General features: G+C 43.2%; 1 protein-coding gene across 1 annotated transcript; it reads right to left on the bottom strand.

The window, feature by feature from the left end:
• Positions 1-4,000: 4,000 nt before the first annotated feature.
• LOC118088651 (green-sensitive opsin) lies at positions 4,001-20,219 on the bottom strand. The gene is made up of 5 exons (XM_035122549.2): positions 19,859-20,219; positions 11,733-11,901; positions 6,666-6,831; positions 4,791-5,030; positions 4,001-4,260 (listed from the first exon to the last, which is right to left on the bottom strand). Exons 1-5 carry the CDS (start codon positions 20,217-20,219, stop codon positions 4,129-4,131), a joined length of 1,068 nt encoding a protein of 355 aa, XP_034978440.1. The 3' UTR covers positions 4,001-4,128.
• Between the last annotated feature and the right edge of the window lie 283 nt (positions 20,220-20,502).

Genomic DNA, 20,502 nt, shown 5'->3' with positions numbered 1-20,502 from the left:
GTATATTTGTTCACATCATGCATACTCTGCAGAAGATCTGAAAACTCAAGCTTTGGAACTATATTCCTAGTATGGATCCATTCAGCTTGCCCACAAAAGTGTCTTGCCCACCAGATCAGCTCACCCACAAAAGTGTCTTGCCCACCAGATGTTGTCCAGGGATTGAACAGCTGAAGGATTCAAATTGCAGAAACAAGGGGAAAGTACAAGAGGAGCCCACTCATCAGCCCAAGGAACCATTGGAACCAACTGCTTTTCAAGCAAGAACACCAGCAAGGGAAGATCAGTCTATCCCAAACTGGATATAGATGCCCACTTGAAACTTACATCTTCATTCTGGCCTTGGAGATACTTTTCCTTTACCGTGTGTGATTTCCCCCTCCCCTTTTTTTAGTTGGAAGTCTGATGGCAGGCCCCATCTTTAAACAGTCATGGCTTCCCCCCCCAAATAATCCTGAGAATAGCAGTTTGTTAAGGATGCTGAGAATTGTTAGGAGATTCCAATTCTCCTCACAGAGCTACAATTCTCACAGCACCCTGCAAAGATAGATTGGTTGTTAAACCACTCTGGAAATTGTAGCTCTGTAGGGCGAATAAGAGTTTCCTAACAACTCCCAGCATCCTTAACCAACTACAGTTTCTGGGATTATCTGTTTAGAATGTTATGGAACTGCTTGAAATGTGTACAGCAGATGGGGCTTCTTTCTTTACTGACATGAGCTGCTTTGCAAGACAATAATTGTCTGGAAAGGGGTATAAAAAGCAATCTCAACAAAATAAAGAAAAAAAATGTTATTTCTTGACATGCATAGAAAAGAGGCAAACATTCTCCTCCTTTGTACTGCTGCTGTTTATTCTTTTCTCTCTCTTTTCCCAATCTCTACTTTCCAACTTTACAAAGTCATCACTGATATAAGTTATTTATAAAATATGTACAGAAAATTGCCACAGTAGTCATTCCGCCCTTTATAGTCCGTTCGGCTCATAAACCAAATGTCATAGCAAAAGACGCTTCCTCTGCCTTGGGGGTGGGACGGGAGGGATAAAGAGCTTGTCATCAAACAAAAAAACCAGAAAGATTTCAATGCCTGCAAGCAAATATTTACAGGTTTCAAGACAAAAAGCTATCTATGGTGCCATTTTGAGGATATAGGGGTTTGTGCAAGACTCAGAACTCTGTACAGTTCCATTTGTTATAATGATTTATCAGTATATCGATTTCCATCATCCATACACTTAACAGCAAGAATGCACAACTCAGATGACTTTGCATTCATTTTCTTGTACTTAGAAAGGAGTGAAAGAGACAGTTCTGGATTCATCGCTCCACGTTTTATCGATACGAACGGATGCCTTTGAAATAGCCCCTGAATCTTGTGTAACTTCAGAAACACACTGAATACCTTCCAGAAAGAGAAAAATTCAGTTCAATAATCCTTTGAAGCTTTCGTAATTTGCATACAACATGTGCCTTCAAGAGGATTCAGAATACAGTACAAAGAAGCTAGACTCGTCATTTTGGGGTCCAGCTGGAATGGACTCTGGAACCTGCTCAGTGCCACAAGGAAAATACAAATACGCAGTGTGTTTCTTCCTCCTAGAAACAATGTGGCTAAAAAGCAAAAGTGTTTGTGTCTTCTAATAGGATTCAGTGAGTAACAAACAGCTGGAGTGAAGATGATGTCTTTAATCAGTCAATAAAGCAAGTTAAGCACGGATGGTGACAAAGGGCAAAGCTACCTGTCTTATTGGTTTTTATGGCAATATTTTTACTTTGTTGTTGTTTTCTTTTACCTTGGGTGGCATCTGGGCTGGCTGGAAAGAGACCTGTAGGCCTCTAGCAACCCTGCCACCTTCCCTTCCTTTCCTTTCCCCATTTTTAGACTAAAATAAGGTGAAGTAGCTGGAGGCCAGTACTTTGATTTCCAGCCTCTCTTGTCTAAAACTCTGTGGGAGGGTCCTGGCCTGGTAAGCTTGGGTGATGCTACCATGTCTGTGTGTTGTGTTGTGTTATTTGTTGTAGGATGCTTGTTTTTGTTTTCTTTGGGGGTACCTTGTCTGCATTTTGTGAGGATTTGGGTGTGTTTGTTTTGAAGCAGAGGGGTCTTGCCTGGTTTTTTTTAGTGTGTATGTGTGTTACCTGTTTGGGGGTATGGGTGTTTTGACTGTTTATTGGGGGGGCTGCCTGTTTTTTGTTTGTTTGGGCTACATGCTTTGCCCTTTTTTAGTTTCTCACACAGCAGCCATTTCGTTGTGGTATCCATGACTTTATCAAAGTGCCACATGTGCCTTTGGTCCCAGAAAGGTGGGGAGACCCTGAACTAAAGGCAACTATCCAGAAACAAAGCATTGTTCCATTGGGTTAAAAGCAACAACTGTGATAATTCAACCCTTTCCCTCCTTTCCTCCCTTCCAGCAGACTTTGGTGAAAATGTGGAAAGCTGAACCTATAGCTGAGGTGGTTGTTCCAATCTTTGTCCTCAAAGCACACAGAAAGCAAATCATACCATTCCTTAGATGTAACCACTGTTGAAGGAAATGCAGATATTGCTTCTTGATCTGATATCTTGGCCTTCCCTTGTGCTAAATAGCTTAGTTCCATGGTGAAGTTTGAAAAAGTAGGGATGGATAAGTCTGTTTCTGCTCCATGTTAGTAACACATGCATTCCTTCATAAATTCATTCATAAATCACATGTGATCCTTTTCGGCTTCCATTTGCATTTTTAAAACCTGCACAAAAACTCACATATAATCTTTTTTTTTCACAAGACACACATTTCTGGATACATTTCAACCTTAAATAGGCAATTTTAAACAAATTCTGGTATATATTTTTCTCTGGGTTTCTTTTTTAGTGAAAAACTGCATCTCAAAATCTGGAGACGTGTCAAAACCTAAGAATAACTGCATTCTGTAAGCAGAAGCTATTACAGTAAGCCCGCAAATTACATGAGGGTTGCATTTCAGGGATAGCACCTAAAGTCAAAATCGCATATAGTCAAAACACATTGGGTGCAATAGCAGGTAGAATGCCAAAGGCTTTTCCCAGTCACTGGGTTCCTTTCCATCCCTTATTTATTTATTTAAAAATGCCAAGTGTGCAAAGTTAAATGCCAAGTGTGCAAAGTTAAATGCACACCAGTTAAATGTACATAATTTGTGGGCTTACTGCAATTGTTCATTTAAAAAAACTCAGTACGTAGACGTGAACCTGTGTGGCCCCTTAAGTGATCTAGCAATCTTCCTATAAGAACGGTAGCCAGGAGCTGCTGATTCCTAATGTCAGTCTCAATACGGACATCTTCTCTGGCTTTGTTCAAATGGAGGCAGTTGCACACAGCACTTAAAGCACTAAGCATTGCTAAGAAAACAGAGCTGAGCTGCGTGCAAAGCTTCACCATTTTGGCCAAATACCATACCCCTGCACTGTCATGCACATTTGTTTGGTCAAGTTTGACCCCAGTGTGCCTCAAGCTAACAACCGCCAACAATCATCAGCATCCAATCACATGGAGAACATTTTATTTCCTTTTCTTTGTGTGTGCAAGTGAGCAGACAAGCTTGGTTTTGACTGTGTCAAGCAAGGAGGTGTGAGTTGACAGGGCCTTCATACAAACTGCAGTTCTCATGTACAAACAACACAAATAAATGTGATGAGCAGCATGTCCATTTCCACAAATGTGTGCTGATCACATAGAATCATACAATCGTAAAGTTGGAAGGGTCCATCTACAGAGTCATCTAGTGTCGTCGTCCCCCCTGCAATGCTGGAATCTTTTGCCCAACGTGGGGCTCAAACGCAGGACCCTGAGATTAGAGAGTCAAGCTGTACCGACTGAGCTATCCCAGGTTTCATGGGCAGGTTTTTGCCCAGAGGAATGCTTGCACAAATGGTTATAGGATGCACACAACTATTGCAGAGAGGGAATTACATAGATTACAAGTAGATACCATCAAAAGGGTTATGCTAGACTGTGCACTCCTGTATGTGTGCGGTATACAACATTTGTGCATAAAATAAAAATTGGGTGAGAGGAGCTCATAAACCAGAGCTCAGTTGAGTGAGCCCATTTCCATTTCCTGGTCCCAAAGTGTGGCAGGTCACCAAAGGTCAAAATGTCCACAGCCTATGCAGGTGACACTTGGCTGGAGGAGACAGAGGATACCTCAGTTTTGCTTTGGGATACAGTTGATGAGACATCGTCGTCCCCAAAGGGGTTCTTGCCGCAGCAGATTGTGGTGATCATGCAATTACGGAACTAGAAAGAGAAAGAGAGAACAGAGATGCTCTGGAACAATTAATGTGTACCACACAGTCAGAGAAGCTTAGCTGCAAGGGAGATATTCTGGTAGAAAGCAGAGGGTCTCTGCATGCCTCGTTGGGCTGTCAACTCTAGGCATATTAACCGTCATCACAAATATGTGTTTTCAGAGAAGCAACTCAATGGCAGTATGACATTCCAAGTAACTCTAGGTAGCAGAATCAGGTACACTATTGCATCCACTTGGACTTTGGACTTGGTTAGCAGGAATTGACATTAACTGATAGCCACTGAGATTTAATTGTTTTTATGTTCCCCCTTTGACACAGAGATTTATCAGGAGAGCTATATTAACTGTATTCAAAACTGTAATGTCCGAAACCTGCAAATGAGGACTCCTAACACCACCTGGGGTTGAGGTTATTATTTAAGAGAGGAATATGCAATGTTTTAAGTTCAGAGAAGTTAGCAATGGAGTCTATTGGAGGGGAAGTTGGGTTCATTTTTTGATTTGGGGGGAATCTCACCTGTTTGTTCATGAGGACATAGATGATGGGATTGTAGAGGGATGAGCTTTTTGAGAAGAAGGCAGGCACTGCCATGAACGTAGCAGAAAACTCTGACCCTTTGTTGGTGAAGATCCAGAATGCCACCACAGCATAGGGGGTCCAGGCAAGCATAAACCCTAGCACCATCAAGATCACCATGCGGGTAACTTCTTTCTCTGCCTTCTGGGTGCTTGCAGACTCTTGCTGCTGAGCAGCTGCCTGGGAATGCAAGAGAAGACAGTGACTCAAAAGGGCTCTCTCCAGCCAAGCAGCTATGGGGCTATTTCAACATCACCCTCAGAGTTGAGTTGAGTTGCAGTTGCCTTGAACATCAGAAGAGGGCAGTAAGCTGTTGTCCTCCAGTAGCCAAAACAGGGCTGGCAACTGAAGGCTGTTCCTGTTCCACCATCTGCCTCTCCCTGCACAGGGAAGTGGATATTGGTGCTCATATCTTCTCTTTCCCCACTCCAGATTCCATTTGTCCAGGCAGACCCGTCCTAGCCATAGAGGCTAGTGGCGCAGAGAACCACTGCGCTGGGCACTGGAGGGCGCTGGAAGGGCGCTGGAAGGGCGACAAGTGAGCACAGGGTTCCGGCAATCTGACCAGGACTGCGCTCCATGAGCTGAGAGGCTGCGCTGCATCTCTCTCCTTCTCCGAGGACTCCGCGCTGTGCCTCCTCCTCATTTCCCCAGCGCTGGGTTCTGCTCAGTCGAACTTTGCCACCAGTGCGCATACAGCGCCCAAGCAGCTCTTGCTGGTCCCGCGGTGCGCATACTGGTGGCGAAGCTTGACTGAGCAGAACCCAGCGCTGGGGAAATGAGAAGGAGGCGCAGCGCGGAGTCCTCGGAGGTGGCCTCCCGCTGCTGCCGTGGTCCGCTTGGTGCTCCCGGGCCCTTGGAGAGGCTCTGGAGGGAGGCACTGGAGGGACCTTAGCGCCAGGGCGCTGGATGGGCTTAAGACGGCCCTGTGTCCAGGTAACCAGAAGAAGTCTATCTGCTGGTTTCTCCCTTTGGTTAAGGCAAGTGGAAGCTGTGGCTGTGAACTGGTCCCAGTCCCCACTTCCCTTTGGTTTGGGGGAGGTAAGTGCTCTGGGATATCGCCTATATTCTTCCAGTGGTCAAAACAAGTGGTGGGGAAAATGAGTTTCTGACATTTCCTCAGGTAAGAGGCTAATGTCTGAATTGGCCCTTCCATGAGACCAGAAGCCTAGAATAGTTGAGGCTCAGATCCCATTCACACCACACATTGTGATACCACTTTAAACAGTCCTGGCTTCCCACAAAGAATTTGGGGGGCTGTAGTCTGCTAAGGGTTGTGAGAGTTGTTTGAAGACACCTATTCTCCTCACAGAGCTACAATTGCCAGAATGGTTTACCGCTCAATCCTGTTTCACAGGGAGTTCTGGGAACTGTAGCTTGGGGGGGGATCAGGGTCTCCTAACAACTCTCCCATAATTCTTTGGGGAAAGCCATGGGTGTCTAAAGTGATATGATATTGCTTTATATGTATGGTGTGAGTGTGGCCTGAGAAGCAACAAAACAGAGACCAGGTACACCTATAAAGTGGTCCCCAATTCAGAGACCCTTGTGGATATGCAGATTCCACTATTACATATTACAAATGACTTGTGATCTTGCCTATTCAAAAGTGTGTAGCCTTCCCATTTTGTCTCCCTTATGGAGCCTCCATAAAAACCTAGATGCTTATATAACACTGAAGACATGCCCAGCTATCTTTATGACCACCCATCAAGGTGGAACCAGCCTGCAGCATCCCTCAGACAGTCCAGCGTACACCTCATTGCTCTTGACCTCTGCCTCCTCATACCTTGAGTGTGGAGGGAGATACGCTACCTCTCGGACTTTGCATATGAGCCGCCCATAGGAAAAGAAGATGACCACCACGGGGATAATGAAGTGGGCGACAAACATATAGACAACGTAGGACTCATTGTGGTAATCAGGGTTGAGGGTGTAGTAGTCTGGGCCACAGGAACACTGCATCCCCTCAGGTATATATCTGTGAACAACAAAACCAAGCCTTTGGATCAGTGCAAGAGTCACTGGCTCAAATAGAGTCATTGTCACCAAATTTCACCTATAAGCAAATTTTTCAGCTAATTTCAGAGGTTCTTTCTGGGGTGAAATTTCTGAGGGTTTCAAAGGAAGCACGAAGAATGCAGTTAAAACTAACAACTTTTCTCAGAGCAACTGCACACCTCCCTAAGTAGCCATTAGCTAAACTTCAACATTAATGTGGAGGCGCTCACTTCTCTGCAGCCTCTAAGAAGCCTGCAAATTGTTTCAGGATGGTTCCATTTATTCCCAGTTGAGAGCATTAACTGAAGTTATAATAAAAAAAATTCCTTCAGTAGCACCTTAAAGACCAACTAAGTTTTTTATTTTGGTATGAGCTTTCGTGTGCATGCACACTTCTTCGTTATAATTCCAGAATATCGTTCTGTGAAGTTTCTCTAGCAATTTCCTGTCTTTGCACTCCCTTCTACATCTCCCTTCAACAGTTCAGCTAATGCACCAGAGACTCTTGCAGCATTCTGTATAGTTGCTCTCGACCTGGTCATGCTCATCCACTATCCTTTAGTGTAAACTTTGAGTTCCACTTTTAGCACACAGTTTTTCCCAGGCACTTCCATCCAATCCAAAGAAGTCCTGGGCTATATTCATTGTAGACTAATAAGGGATCATACCGGTAGTGTTTTTCTGGAAAATTGCTCACCTGGTGCCTCCCTCCGAGATCAGTTGTGTCTCCAGAATTTTTGGGCAGGAGATGATTTGACAAAGGATATTTGACAGTGATATATAACCACCTCCTGCTTACTCTAAAGCAAGAGTGGGAAACCTTTTTCTGTCAAAAACCACATTCCCTTGAGGGTGATCTGTAGGGGTCCACATGCTATTGGTAGGTGGAACCAAAACCAGTAGCAGGCAGAGTCAGAACTGAAACAGGTTTAGGGAGCACAAAGGAAAAGAGAGGAGGGAAATTCCTGTTACACAAGGGGACTTCATTAGCCATGCACCTATGCTACGGTACACTGACTTTCACCTGCATAAGGTACATGTGTTTTATCTCTTTCTAGCTAGTGTTGATTTTTAAACATCTTTGAATGTTTTTAAATGCCTGCTTTTAACTGTTTTTATTAAGAATGTTTATGTTTTATTTATAGGGTGGTGCAATCAAGTGGTATACAAAAATTTGCTAAATAAATAAACTGAATGAATGAAAAAAAATAGAAAAAAAATAGAAAACAGGCAAATCTGATCTAGTCATCTACTGAAAGCCATAGGATTAATTAAAATGTCTAGGGAACACTGTCATAGTCAAACAATGACACCACATGCAGGGATCAACGGCTTTCGTCTCTGGGGTGCCTCCTGTTGCCAGTCTCACAGGGACAACACCATGCCATCATGTATATTCACTTAGAAGGAGGCAACAAATGAGCTGAACATATTCACAATGTGCTCCAAGCTGGCATGTTGCAGTTGGATGTATAGCATGAGTTTGTTGTGACGCTCACTGCCTCCCACGGGGAACTATTGATTTAGTCTAATCTCTGCGCAGCTGAGTGCATGTGGTTGAACTTGTCAGACACCTGATTGCGTTGTGGCAAACTGATGAGGAAGGCAACAGAGATTATGTGGGTCCTTGAGGGCACTGCTAACTCTAAGGAGTCTGTAATTTGCAGCTGCAGAAGGAAGTGGAGCAGGGGAGTATTGAAGTGCCCATTTGCCAGGTCCTTATACCTAAGTAGCACACAGCTAAGTTGTAAATAGAATTATAAACAATGCCTTGGAAGCAGAGCTGTGAAAGCCTAGTCTTAAGTGTTCACTTGAGCTGTGTGTAACATAGTGTGTAATAATAAGAGAGCATGCTAGAGCATTACCTGCTTGAGAAGGCACTAATATATTAAATACTGATACTTTTCACTTGTACATATGGGAGAACTCTGTTGACCTGAACACCATAAGAACTCCATGAAAATTACTAAAATACACCAGTATGTCCAGGACTGCAGTTAAAATTTACCACCAATGGGGGGACACAGGGGCAGTTCCCCCAAGCGAAAAATTCTTAGGGGCACAAAATTTCAACACCCACTGCTGCCTCAGTACAGCTACGTGCTTCCATCGCTGGGGTCCGTTGAAAATGGCTTCTCCATGTGAACCAAGAATTGACCTCTTCAGACAACTGAACAGCTTCTTTTTTTCTTATCTCTGTGGCTGTGATCTCCTGGGTGGTGCAGATGCCATTAGGCAGATGAACACATGCATATTCTGCCAGGTCCGCCCCACCCCACCCCCCGCATGGCCCCCGCATGGCCCTGGGTACTGGCAACCCACGCTAGGCCACTGCAACCAATGGTGAGGTTTTTCGGTAATGTCTACTGATTTTGTGTTTCCATATACATTGGTACCTCTACTTACGAATAACTCTACTTACGAATGTTTCTACTTACGAATGGAGCTCCGTCCGCCATCTTGGATGCGGTTTAGATAGGATTTTTTCTACTTACGAATTTTTAGATAGGGTTGCTTCTACTTACGAATTTTTTCTCCCAATGCATTCCTATGGGATTCGACTTACAATTTTTTTTCAACTTACAAATGTGTGTTCAGAACACATTAAATTCGTAAGTAGAGGTACCACTGTACTAAGGACCAGGAACAGTCAGATGTAGAAGAAAACTGTTCATCTTAGTTTTTTTTGGGGGGGGGGCATACAAACTATTGTCTTTTTCCCAAAAGGGCTTGAATTTGTGTTTCTCAAACAGCAGGCCTCCAATGCCCCATGGCAAATTGCTTTTGAAATGGAGATGAAATTCCAAAGGTGTTTGTGTTGCACCATAAAGGGCTGCTGTTCAAAGGGGGGAAAGTCAAGCATCTTGCTGGGCACCCTATGGGCATGTCTACATGCTCTCTGTGGATCCTGGCCATTGTGTGTAGAGAAAAAGATGAGGTGTGCGAGTCAGTGCTTTTACTTCCCTTGGATTTGGGAAGCTAAATGGAAGCCGTAGGGAATATTTCTGTGTTGGAAGGCTGGAAATGGAGATACTGGATAGACAGCCTTCTATGGTAGAGAAATCCCTCGTCTTTCCATTGAACTGTAAGCAAATACTAAGGCAATTCACAATGCCCAGCATGGTGATCCAGTGCAGATTATCACCCAGCTCCTTCCCATTATTGCTGTTCAGAAGTAAATGGCAATTGATTAAGCACCGCATCTGAAAAGCATGACCTCAGCTTCCCTTACTTGCGTGAGAAAGCCCACAGACTCTGAGAATGACACAAATGCACAGGGATCTACTGAATGGTTCAAGGCTGTTAAAATGGGACTCACCATCTTTTCGTTAAAGCTAAGGTTAATTTGTAGCAGCTGCTGGAGTAGAAATAGATGGTCTCTGTGTGCATGTGTAAAAGAGATGTTGTGTGTGTGCCCGGTCACATGTGCAAGCATGCATGCACAAATGTGCCTCATGCCCTCCAGAGGAGAAAACAGCTGTTAAATGGAGCACAGCAGGTGGGACAGGGAATTAGACAATTGCATTACAAGCAGCCAGCACTTCCACTGAACTCTCAGCTTAGTACAAAGAATCTCTCCTCTCCCGTGCACTTCACCCCTTTCACTTAAGGGCTTGGGCTCCTCAGACTAAATAGTGGAAAGTTTAGAACAGTGTTTCTCAACCTTTTTTGGGCCACGGCACACTTGTTCCGTGAAAAAAATCACGAGGCACACCACCATTAAAAAAGTTAAAAAAATTAACTCTGTGCCGCCCTATATTATAATTATGACTGTAAGAAACACTTGCCAAATATTGCTTTCTGGCGGGTCAGTGTTGTATATTGGCGGCCGCCAGGCTCGTTTGCACTGAGCCTTGGGAAAGAGGAGGAGAAATATTGCTTTCCAGCGGGTCAGCACTGCTTATTGGCGGCTGCCAGGCACATGACAATGCAAATCGCCCTTCTCGTCGCCGCACGTCGTGGCACACCAGCCAGCGTCTCGCGGCACACTAGTGTGCCGCGGAACAGTGGTTGAGAAACACTGGTTTAGAAGACTCCGAGTGACTTGTGAAGACCTCATATAACCAATTTTATGACATGTCAAACTGACTTTGCCCTTGACCACTCAACTCACCCACATTCACACTGCATCAGTGAGATGACCTGAAATTAGAGAATGGTTCTACTGAGAATGATGCCTCAAACTGAGATGCCTCAGTTGTCTGCCATGAGTGAGACCCCATGGAGATATTTTATTATTATTATTATTATTATTATTATTATTATTATTATTATTATTATTATATTTATCCCCCACCCATCTCTGGCTGGGTTGCCCTAGCCACTCTGGGCAGCTTCCAGTGCATATAAAAACATAATAAAAGTCAAACATTAAAAAGTTCTTGATACAGGGCTGCCTTCAGATAGCTTCTAAAACCTGTGTGGTTCTTTCTCTCCTTGACATCTGATGGGAGAGCATTCCACAGGGAGTGATATATTTGGAAGTTGATGTCGGAAATTACAGAATCATCATACAACAGGTCCCCAGATTAATCTGGAGTAGGGTGATTTCATCTGTATGATGAACTTTTGCCAAAATGCAAGGAAATGCATTCAAATTTACTCATTCTTATGTGAATATAGGGAAATTGCACATACAGGCTTGTATGTGCAGGCATTCCCAAAATTTCCATTCAATTCTGCTTCCATATCTGATATTGCACAGTACTCCAAGTGCCAGCCTTAGTAATAAAATGGGATTGATGCCTATGAAAATCTATAGCTGTTCCCATAATTACTTCTCAGCTAGTCAGTTCCTAACTAATTGGATTTCAGTATTTAGTCAGTGCAGCATAGTACCCCAATGCATGTATATAATGCAAAACTATCATTTTTACTTACCTGGACCAACCAAAAAGGGGTGGACATGCACAGGATAGGGCCAGAACCCAAGTAAAAGCAATGCCCATCAAGGCATGGGAGGAAGAGAAGCGAAAGTTTCCCATTGGTTTACAGACCACGATATAGCGCTCTATGGCAAGAACAACCAGTGACCAGAGAGCAACTTGACCTGCAAGTAATAAGGGGGAGAGAGAAACACAAAGCAATGAAATGCAATTAATGTATATCGGTTGGTTGGGTGCCCTTTGTGAGGCCTAATTCAGGTCTTTTTAAGATAGCACAGAAGCATGATGTGCTGGTTTCAGTGAAGGATGGGGAATCAGGAGCCTCGTAGCTTACATTACATCATCTGAGTCCACATTTAATGGAAGATGGTCTGCAAGACCTGTGGTGCACGGCATGGCGATGCAAAAGCTCCTGACAAAATGCCAACAGTGGTATAAGTATTATCATCCTTTGATTGTGTACGTGAGCATATGGGCCTATTAATCTCTTTATCAAATGTAATCAAAACTCAGGGGATTATCTGAGCCTAGGCTGTGCCTTAAGCCTATTAATGCCCCCAGCATGCGATTATCCAGTGATAAGTATGCAGGGTTTCATGTTGGAAAGGCAGCTGCCGCTTTTATATCTAGACTGTTCTTTTCACTCTCCATTTGAAATATAACATGATTTCCCCCAACCCTCCAGAGATGGTATCTCACTTACAGTGTTGTTTTCCCGTGGGCCCAGGGCAAGTTTTTGTCTTAAGTGTAAAGTGTAAAGTGATGCTTCACAATTTCCTGTTGCGTCATGAACATGCATGTGCCTTGTTTTGTAATTATTTGAATATATACACATCATTTTCATATAATCCTATTGGGACCTTATAATCACCATTTGGATTATTCTCGATGTATGGAATGCTTGTCAATGCTCATTTATAAACATCTCATTTATTTCAAAGCAAGAGAAAATGTGAGGGCGGGTGCACATCAGGAAATTCTGGGGCAAGTTTGATGCATTAAACGGAAGTGTAGAATTTGGTCAAAAATTGTGGCTTAGCTGCAGCACTAAAATAGGAACTTTCTCACTTCTTACTAAGGATTTAGTCTGCTCCAGCTCTTTTTATTTTGATTTATCCCTCCTTGTGTGACGAGATGTCCCACATCTACCAACCAACAAACAAGGCACACCACAACCATTGCCAACTGATAGTGAAGATTTCGCTAGGGTTCAAGCCTAGCTGGTTTGGATTAGCCAACTAAATTACATGAGAAGGTTGCTCATGCAGCGGGTGAGTAAAGACAACATGCTTTGAAGAGCATTGGGGGAGGCGGGGGGGGGCTCAAATCTCAGTTACATTTATGGGACTCATGAATCTACTCCAGAATCCAGTTTGGCCACTACAGCACATAGCCAGAAGCGCAACAAATGCTGACATTGTGAAAGGGAATTGCTTTTGCCTTGGAATCCCGCAGTATTGAAAGAGAAAGCCCATCTGTGTAGCCAGTAGCAGCCTTGCAATCATCCCTGTTCGCTACATGGGCAAGGGACAAGGGCTGTGCCATCCCATATGTGCTAAACACAGCTCCTAAAGAAACACATGGAACCCTTTGAAGTTGCACATTTATTATTCCAGAGATTTTTTTTTACCCAGCTCAAGCTAGAGACAGGTGACTTTTCTTTTCTTGTTGCTCTTAGTGTCACTTCTTCAGTCTCAGAGCTCCTACAAGGTGTCTCTTTGAGCCCATTCTTCATCACAAAAATACTGATAGAAGCTCCAGGCTTATTTCCCTTTTTCTGTTGTTGTTGTTGTTGTTGTTGTTGTTGTTGTTGTGGGATGGTTTGTGCAGGGCATTAAAGATGACTTCTAACTGCTTCGCAATTCTCACAGCACAACTAAAGATGCCAATAAACTTCACCAAACTTGGGCCCAAAAAAGGACTTCAGTGGCACAAAGAAGAGGTGAATCTTCTCTGGCTTGGATTAAACTATTAGCTGAGAGGACTTCCTGGCTTAACCCTGCTTAGAAGGGCTGCATCCTGGAAAATTGCTGGTGTGACATTATCACCTTCGAGGAACCCTCTTGCCCCATGAATCTCCTAATGAGAGAGGGCTTTTATCCCCAAAGCAGCAGTTTTCCCAGGTGCAGTCTTTGAAAGCAGCCTATATTCAAATAGAAGGAAACCCTTATCTCCATCTGTTTGCACAGAGACTACTTTCAAAGATTGCAACTGTGGAGGAAATGGCAAATTCTTATTGGATCTGAAATTAGGTGATCTGCTTCCTGATTACAGAGAGAATCATTTAGATTATTTCCAAACCAAATCAGCATGAACCAGATGGAGCTCTACCATCTTTAGACACAATTAGGTTTGACGCACCAGGAGATCCAAGATTGGGATCTCCCACGGATTTTTTAAAAGAACTAATAGCAGCTGGAGGATGGTGATCTGGTATAGTTTTGCCTCCATGCAGATTCCCCAATAAAATTGCTCCCTTCCCCCAAGCTATTTTTCCTGTGGTGGAAAACATATGCATTTCAAATGCTATTTTTATCAGCATCTGGGAGTGTTTCTGTCTAAAGAACATGGAATAAACATTTTGAATACAAATAAATAAGAAAGATGTGGGGTAGCTATGTTTTTTTCTCTCAGAGAGCAAATAGCATGTTGGATAGAGGGTGCTGATTTTTTAGTTCAGAAAAACCATATGGAATTGGGTTGCGAGCCTCAATTCCAGTACTGCAGTCCCAATCTGAATGTTCCCACTAGGCAGGTATTCACTTTTTTCAAAGGTTCACATGAAGCCTTGATCATGGCTCGCTCATGTCATGTTTAGTTGTGCCCACAGGAATTGCTTGATGGCCTCACCCCACCTTGGAATGTGAGCTCACCTGAAAGCACTTGGGCTTCCCTTTTACTCCACGAAGCAGGAAGATGCTACTAGGTTGTTCAATGGCTCCCATCTGGAGCACCTTGGCTGTGCCTTGAATCCACTTGCTCATTCTTCTCTTCCTCTTGCCATGCTTTTCCTTGACTCTCTTTATATCTTGCCACATCTCTTCCCTGCTCCCTGCCTGTTTACTGTTAGCTTCCATCTGTACCTATTATGCTACCTATGTCCTGACTTTCCCCCTGAAACTCAGTCCCTCTGAAACACAAAAAAAAACATCCTCCTCCCTGGCACAGCACCTCTTTTTCTCCAAATGCCAACTGCCTTATCTCATTCCAAAACTATGATCATGGTTTGGACTGCTTATTTTTAAAAGGCTGGCATGTATAGCTTATCTTAGGGTATGTCCATGTTAATTATTTTTTTATCGGCTGGTTGTGCTCCAGCTTTGCAGTAATATAGATTAAGCACAGATTTCACTTCTTCACATTAAAATCAGTGAAATTTGCAAGTTCTTACCCCTAACTAGATTTTTTGGTCTATGTAGAAACTAATCAAAACCTTCTGTTTTCAAGGCAAAACTTAGAGAGAATTGTGTGTTCAAGCATTAGCCTTAATATTCTGAAAAGGCAACATATGATTAGCAGGCTGGTGTTTTCCTCTCAGGACCACAGCAAGAAGTGAAGCACATAGCACAGCACAGCTTGGTCCTGCAGTTGCCCTTTTAAGTGATATAGAGGGAATCAATGCCAGGAAAAAAAACCCAGACCATGTGGATTTTAAGGACCGTGTTCTACATGATTGCCTCCAATTCATAGTGATGACCTGGTTAGTGGGGTAGAAGTGGCAGGATCATTAGGTGGGAGTGACCATGCTCTTCTGGAGTTTATTATACAGCGGAAAGGAGCAACTAAGAATACTAAGACTCAAATCCTAGACTTTAAGAAAGCCGACTTCAGAAAACTTAGAGAAACGCTGGGTGAAATCCCATGGACAGTAATACTAAAAGGGAAGGGAGTTCATGATGATTGGGAGTTTGTTAAAAGGGAGATATTAAAAGCACAACTTCAGGCAATACCAATGAGACGGAAACATGGAAGGTGCCTAAAGAAGCCAGGGTGGCTATCTAAAGAACTTTTAACTGAGTTAAGTTTTAAAAGGGATATGTACCAAAAATGGAAAAGGGGGAAATCACCAGAGAGGAATTCAAACAAATAGCCAGCACGTGAAGAGACAAAGTCAGAAAAGCTAAAGCACAGAATGAACTCAGGCTTGCTAGAGAGGTTAAAAGCAACAAAAAGGGTTTTTATAGGTATGTCCGTAGCAAAAGGAAGAACAAGGAAACAGTGGGGTCACTTAGGGGAGAAGATGGTGAAATGCGAACAGGGGACAGAGAAAGGGCAGAACTCCTCAATACCTTCTTTGCCTCAGTCTTCTCCAAAAAAGAAAACAAGGCCCGACCTGAAGAATACGGAGCAGATGATTCAGCAGGGGAAACACAGCCCAGAATAAGTAAGGAGGTAATACAAGAATACTTGGCCAATTTAGATGTATTCAAGTCTCCAGGGTCAGATGAACTACATCCAAGAGTATTAAAAGAACTGGCAGAATTGATTTCAGAACCACTAGCAATAATCTTTGAGAATTCCTGGAGAACAGGCGAAGTCCTAGCAGACTGGAGGAGGGCAAATGTTGTCCCTATTTTCAAAAAGGGGGAAAGAGAGGACCCAAACAATTACCACCCAGTCAGCCTGACATCAATACCAGGAAAGATTCTAGAGCAGATCATTAAGCAAACGTCTGTGAGCACCTAGAAAGGAACACTGTGATCACTAAAAGTCAGCATGGGTTTCTGAAAAATAAGTAATGTCAGACTAATCTGATCTCATTTTTTGACAGAATTACAAGCCTGGTAGATGAAGGGAATGTTGTGGATATAGCCTATCTTGATTTCAGCAAGGCCTTTGACAAGGTGCCCCATGATATTCTTGTAAAGAAGCTGGTAAAATGCGGGCTAGACAATGCTACTATTCAGTGGATTTGTAACTGGCTGGCTGACCGAACCCAAAGGGTGCTCATCAATGGCTCCTCTTCATCCTGGAGAGTAGTGACTAGTGGGGTGCCACAGGGTTCTGTCTTGGGCCCAGTCTTATTCAACATCTTTATCAATGACTTGGATGGTGGGCTTGAGGGCATCCTGAGCAAGTTTGCAGATGACACCAAATTAGGAGGGGTGGCTAATACCCCAGAGGACAGAATCACACTTCAAAATGACCTTAATAGATTAGACAACTGGGCCAAAGCAAACAAAATGAATTTTAACAAGGAGAAATGTAAAGTACTACACTTGGGCAAAAAAAAATGAAAGGCACAAATACAGGATGGGAGACACCTGGCTTGAGAGCAGTACATGTGAAAAGGATTTAGGAGTCCTGGTAGACCACAAACTTGACATGAGTCAACAGTGTGATGCAGCAGCTAAAAAAGCCAATGCAATTCTGGGCTGCATCAATAGGAGTATAGTGTCTAGATCAAGGGAAGTAATAGTACCACTGTATTCTGCTCTGGTCAGACCTCACCTGGAGTACTGTGTCCAGTTCTGGGCACCACAGTTCAAGAAGGATACTGACAAGCTGGAACGTGTCCAGAAGAGGGCAACCAAAATGGTCAAAGGCCTGGAAACAATGCCTTATGAGGAACGGCTTAGGGAGCTGGGTATGTTTAGCCTGGAGAAGAGAAGGTTAAGGGGTGATATGATAGCCATGTTCAAATATATAAAAGGATGTCATATAGAGGAGGGAGAAAGGTTGTTTTCTGCTGCTCCAGAGAAGCAGACACGGAGCAATGGATTCAAACTACAAGAAAGAAGATTCCACCTAAACATTAGGAAGAACTTCCTGACAATAAGAGCTGTTCGACAGTGGAATTTGCTGCCAAGTAGTGTGGTGGAGTCTCCTTCTTTGGAGGTCTTTAAGCAGAGGCTTGACAGGCATATGTCAAGAATGCTTTGATGGTGTTTCCTGCTTGGCAGGGGGTTGGACTGGATGGCCCTTGTGGTCTCTTCCAACCCTATGATTCTATGATTCCGATAAGAAGAATCATGCAGATGTGCGCTGAGCGTTTTCTTTGGCAGTGCAGAGAATAATGCAGCACCAGCTGTGTCCTTTCAGAGCCTCTTTTGGAGATGTGTCCAGTAGAATAAGAAGTGACATTTTTCATCTATTTGAGCATTAGGCAAAATGTGAGAAATTTGCAGGACATGAGATACTTCTCAAGCAGAGGAAATAACAACACTGACTTGATTCATAATCTAGTTAGGGGATAGGTTTTCATTTATCAATGGTAAATTTCCCTTCAGTTGAATACCTCCCCGTTGCCTACCTGCATCTCCAAACATAAAGAATTGTATATATTTTGTGGCATGCACATTGAAAATAAATGTGTGTTTTTATTTTTTGCATGCACACAGGCTTGACATAATAATAAAGATCATAGAGAGTTCCTCACCCTTATAGGGTTGCCATACATCCAGAATTTCGTGGACATACCTGGAATACTGCAGTCGGAAACAGTGTCCGGGCAAAAATTGATAAAATGTATGGGGAAATCTGGACGTACGGCAACCCATGTTGTCAGTGTTGTTTTCGCCGGTTTTCCTTTTTCAAAAACTTATGTGTCTGTATTTTCACTTTTTGAAATATGGCAACCCTAGTATATGTTAATTATATTGAAACTTGGCTTGGTTTAGCCCTGGAGTGATGTCAGTGTGATTGAACTAGGCATGGGCTTTGTAGGAGCTGTTTTATCCCTCAAATATTCATTCCAGAGAGCAAGGCCCAAAGATTCAGCATTGTTTAGTTTGTGTTCTCTCCAGATGGCAGAGAAACAACAGAGCACATAGGCGCCATAGGGAAATGGTTTCCATAGGGTAATAATGTTCTATTGCAACTTGCAATGCAGAGAAGCAGTTCTTAAATGAACTCCAATAGGTTTGCCAGAATAGATACCCACTTCAATTTTATGTTGTTGGAAGCCTATGGGCTAGTGTCTCCTGACAGCATATGGCAACTTCTCCTGCTGCAAGTTTAGTGCACTGGAATTTATTTGTTGGACCACTTCTCTTTCCATGTGAAACAAAAATCTCCTGTCAGTAGGAATGCTTAAGTAAAACGTTCCTTGCAAACAGAAAGGATCTAGGGGGCACAACATTTTCTATTCATTCACTGGAATTGTGCCTTCCTTACTACAAGTGGAATTTCATAGTTCCCTGAGGATGTTACACTGATATACATAAACCAGCCTCAACCAGATTTCCATTGTTTGAGACACAACCTACATGGGAAACTATCTCCATGTAGGAAAAATCATGTGTTGATTACCATACACAATGACTGCACACAGATATGTGTCGCAGTGTGTACAATGCTTTTCAGGTAGGAATTTTGTCAAATGAGCAACCCCAAGTCTTTGAACCAGTCGATACGATGAATAATGAAATATTTCAATTTTTTTTAGTAATTATAGTTGAAGCAAATGAAGGGGGATTCATATCTTCATGAAGTTGGCCAATAGTTCAAATAAAAAAATAATACATGAATGGGTCAGGATGGACAAAACTGTCCATTTTGGTTGCCTAAGTTTCTCAATCTTAAAATGAGTTCTGTACATTTTTGGAGCAATAAGCTTTTCTTTAAAAAAATATTCATGAAAATTCACGAGGAACTTCTTCTAATAAACACATTTTTGTATGTATTTGACTAATGTACACATTTTTGCAAGAAATTTCCCCAATATAATGCATATATTATTTTCACCAAGATATGCATTTTATATGCATTTCTCCCTAACACACACATTTTTGTACATTTTGTTTGGTTGGAGAACCGCACTGCAAAATTCAGCGATGCACAAATTTCAAAGGATAGCTGTGTTTTGGTTCACACATTCAAGATGTCTGATGATAAGTGAACCCAATGTAGGCAGCAGAAGCTGAGCCAGCCATGCCGCTTCTGCCCACCGCTTATCTAGTCATGTGCCACTGCTTCCTTGCAATGCTCCCATAGCTCATTGCTAGAGCATCTGCAAAAGATCCTAGGTTCAATCCCCTGACATCTCCCAGTACGGCAGGGAATTTTGAGTCTGAAACCCCAGAGAACCACTGACAGACAATAAAGACAATACTGAGTTAAGAGGACCACTCCTTTAACTCCGTACAAAGTAGTGCTCACTACTCCCCTCGTGGATCTTACCTCCCAGTGTTGCACAGAAGCCCTCAACGGCACAGCCGGTGGGACCAAATATGAAGTAGCCATTCCAGGCTGTGGAGAAGGTGACCGTGAAGCCAAAGCAGGCCATGAGGAGGTCTGCTACTGCCAGGTTAACCAGGATATAGTTGAGCGGCTGTCGTAGCTTCTTATGTTTGAAGGTCACAAGGAGGGTGAGGATGTTGATGGGCAGCCCAGTGGAGATGAGGAAGAAGATGTAGCAGCACACTACGTTGTACTTCCAGCGCTCTGCTAGGTAATACTGGGGATATTCAAAGGGGCTCCGCACCAGCCCTGTCTTGTTGGAAAAAGGCACATAAAAATTGATACCTTCCGTTCCATTCATGATTCACTTATTTAATCAACTGCTTTCTTTTGGGTTTGCGGTTGTCTTTTTTGTTTTGTATTTAAGTCAAATCGATTTGGGGTTCCCGCCCCCCCAACTTTGATTATTTTTCTACGAACTCTTAAAAAAATAGCAAATCCCCTAAGGGAATGCAGAGCTGGTGCATCTGCCGTCATCTATGTCCCGGGGCTGGCGCAGCCAGGATCCAAAGGGGGTTTTTATACCCTCTGCCCAGTCCTGCTGGAGGGAGAGGAAGGAGTGGGGAGGGGAGAGGAGAGGAGGA

This window comes from Zootoca vivipara, chromosome 7 (assembly GCF_963506605.1).
Source record: "Zootoca vivipara chromosome 7, rZooViv1.1, whole genome shotgun sequence".
Lineage (NCBI taxonomy): Eukaryota > Metazoa > Chordata > Lepidosauria > Squamata > Lacertidae > Zootoca > Zootoca vivipara.
This window is presented reverse-complemented; position numbering and strand designations above follow the sequence as displayed.

Coding starts and splice junctions, on each gene's coding strand:
- LOC118088651 (XM_035122549.2), bottom strand. CDS start 20,219: ATGAATGGAACGGAAGGTATCAATTTTTATGTGCCTTTTTCCAACAAG. Junction 6,832..11,732: donor CCCCTTTTTGGTTGGTCCAG/GTAAGTAAAAAT, acceptor TGTTGTTCACAG/ATATATACCTGAGGGGATGC. Junction 4,261..4,790: donor ATGTCCTCATGAACAAACAG/GTGAGATTCCCC, acceptor TTCTCTTTCTAG/TTCCGTAATTGCATGATCAC.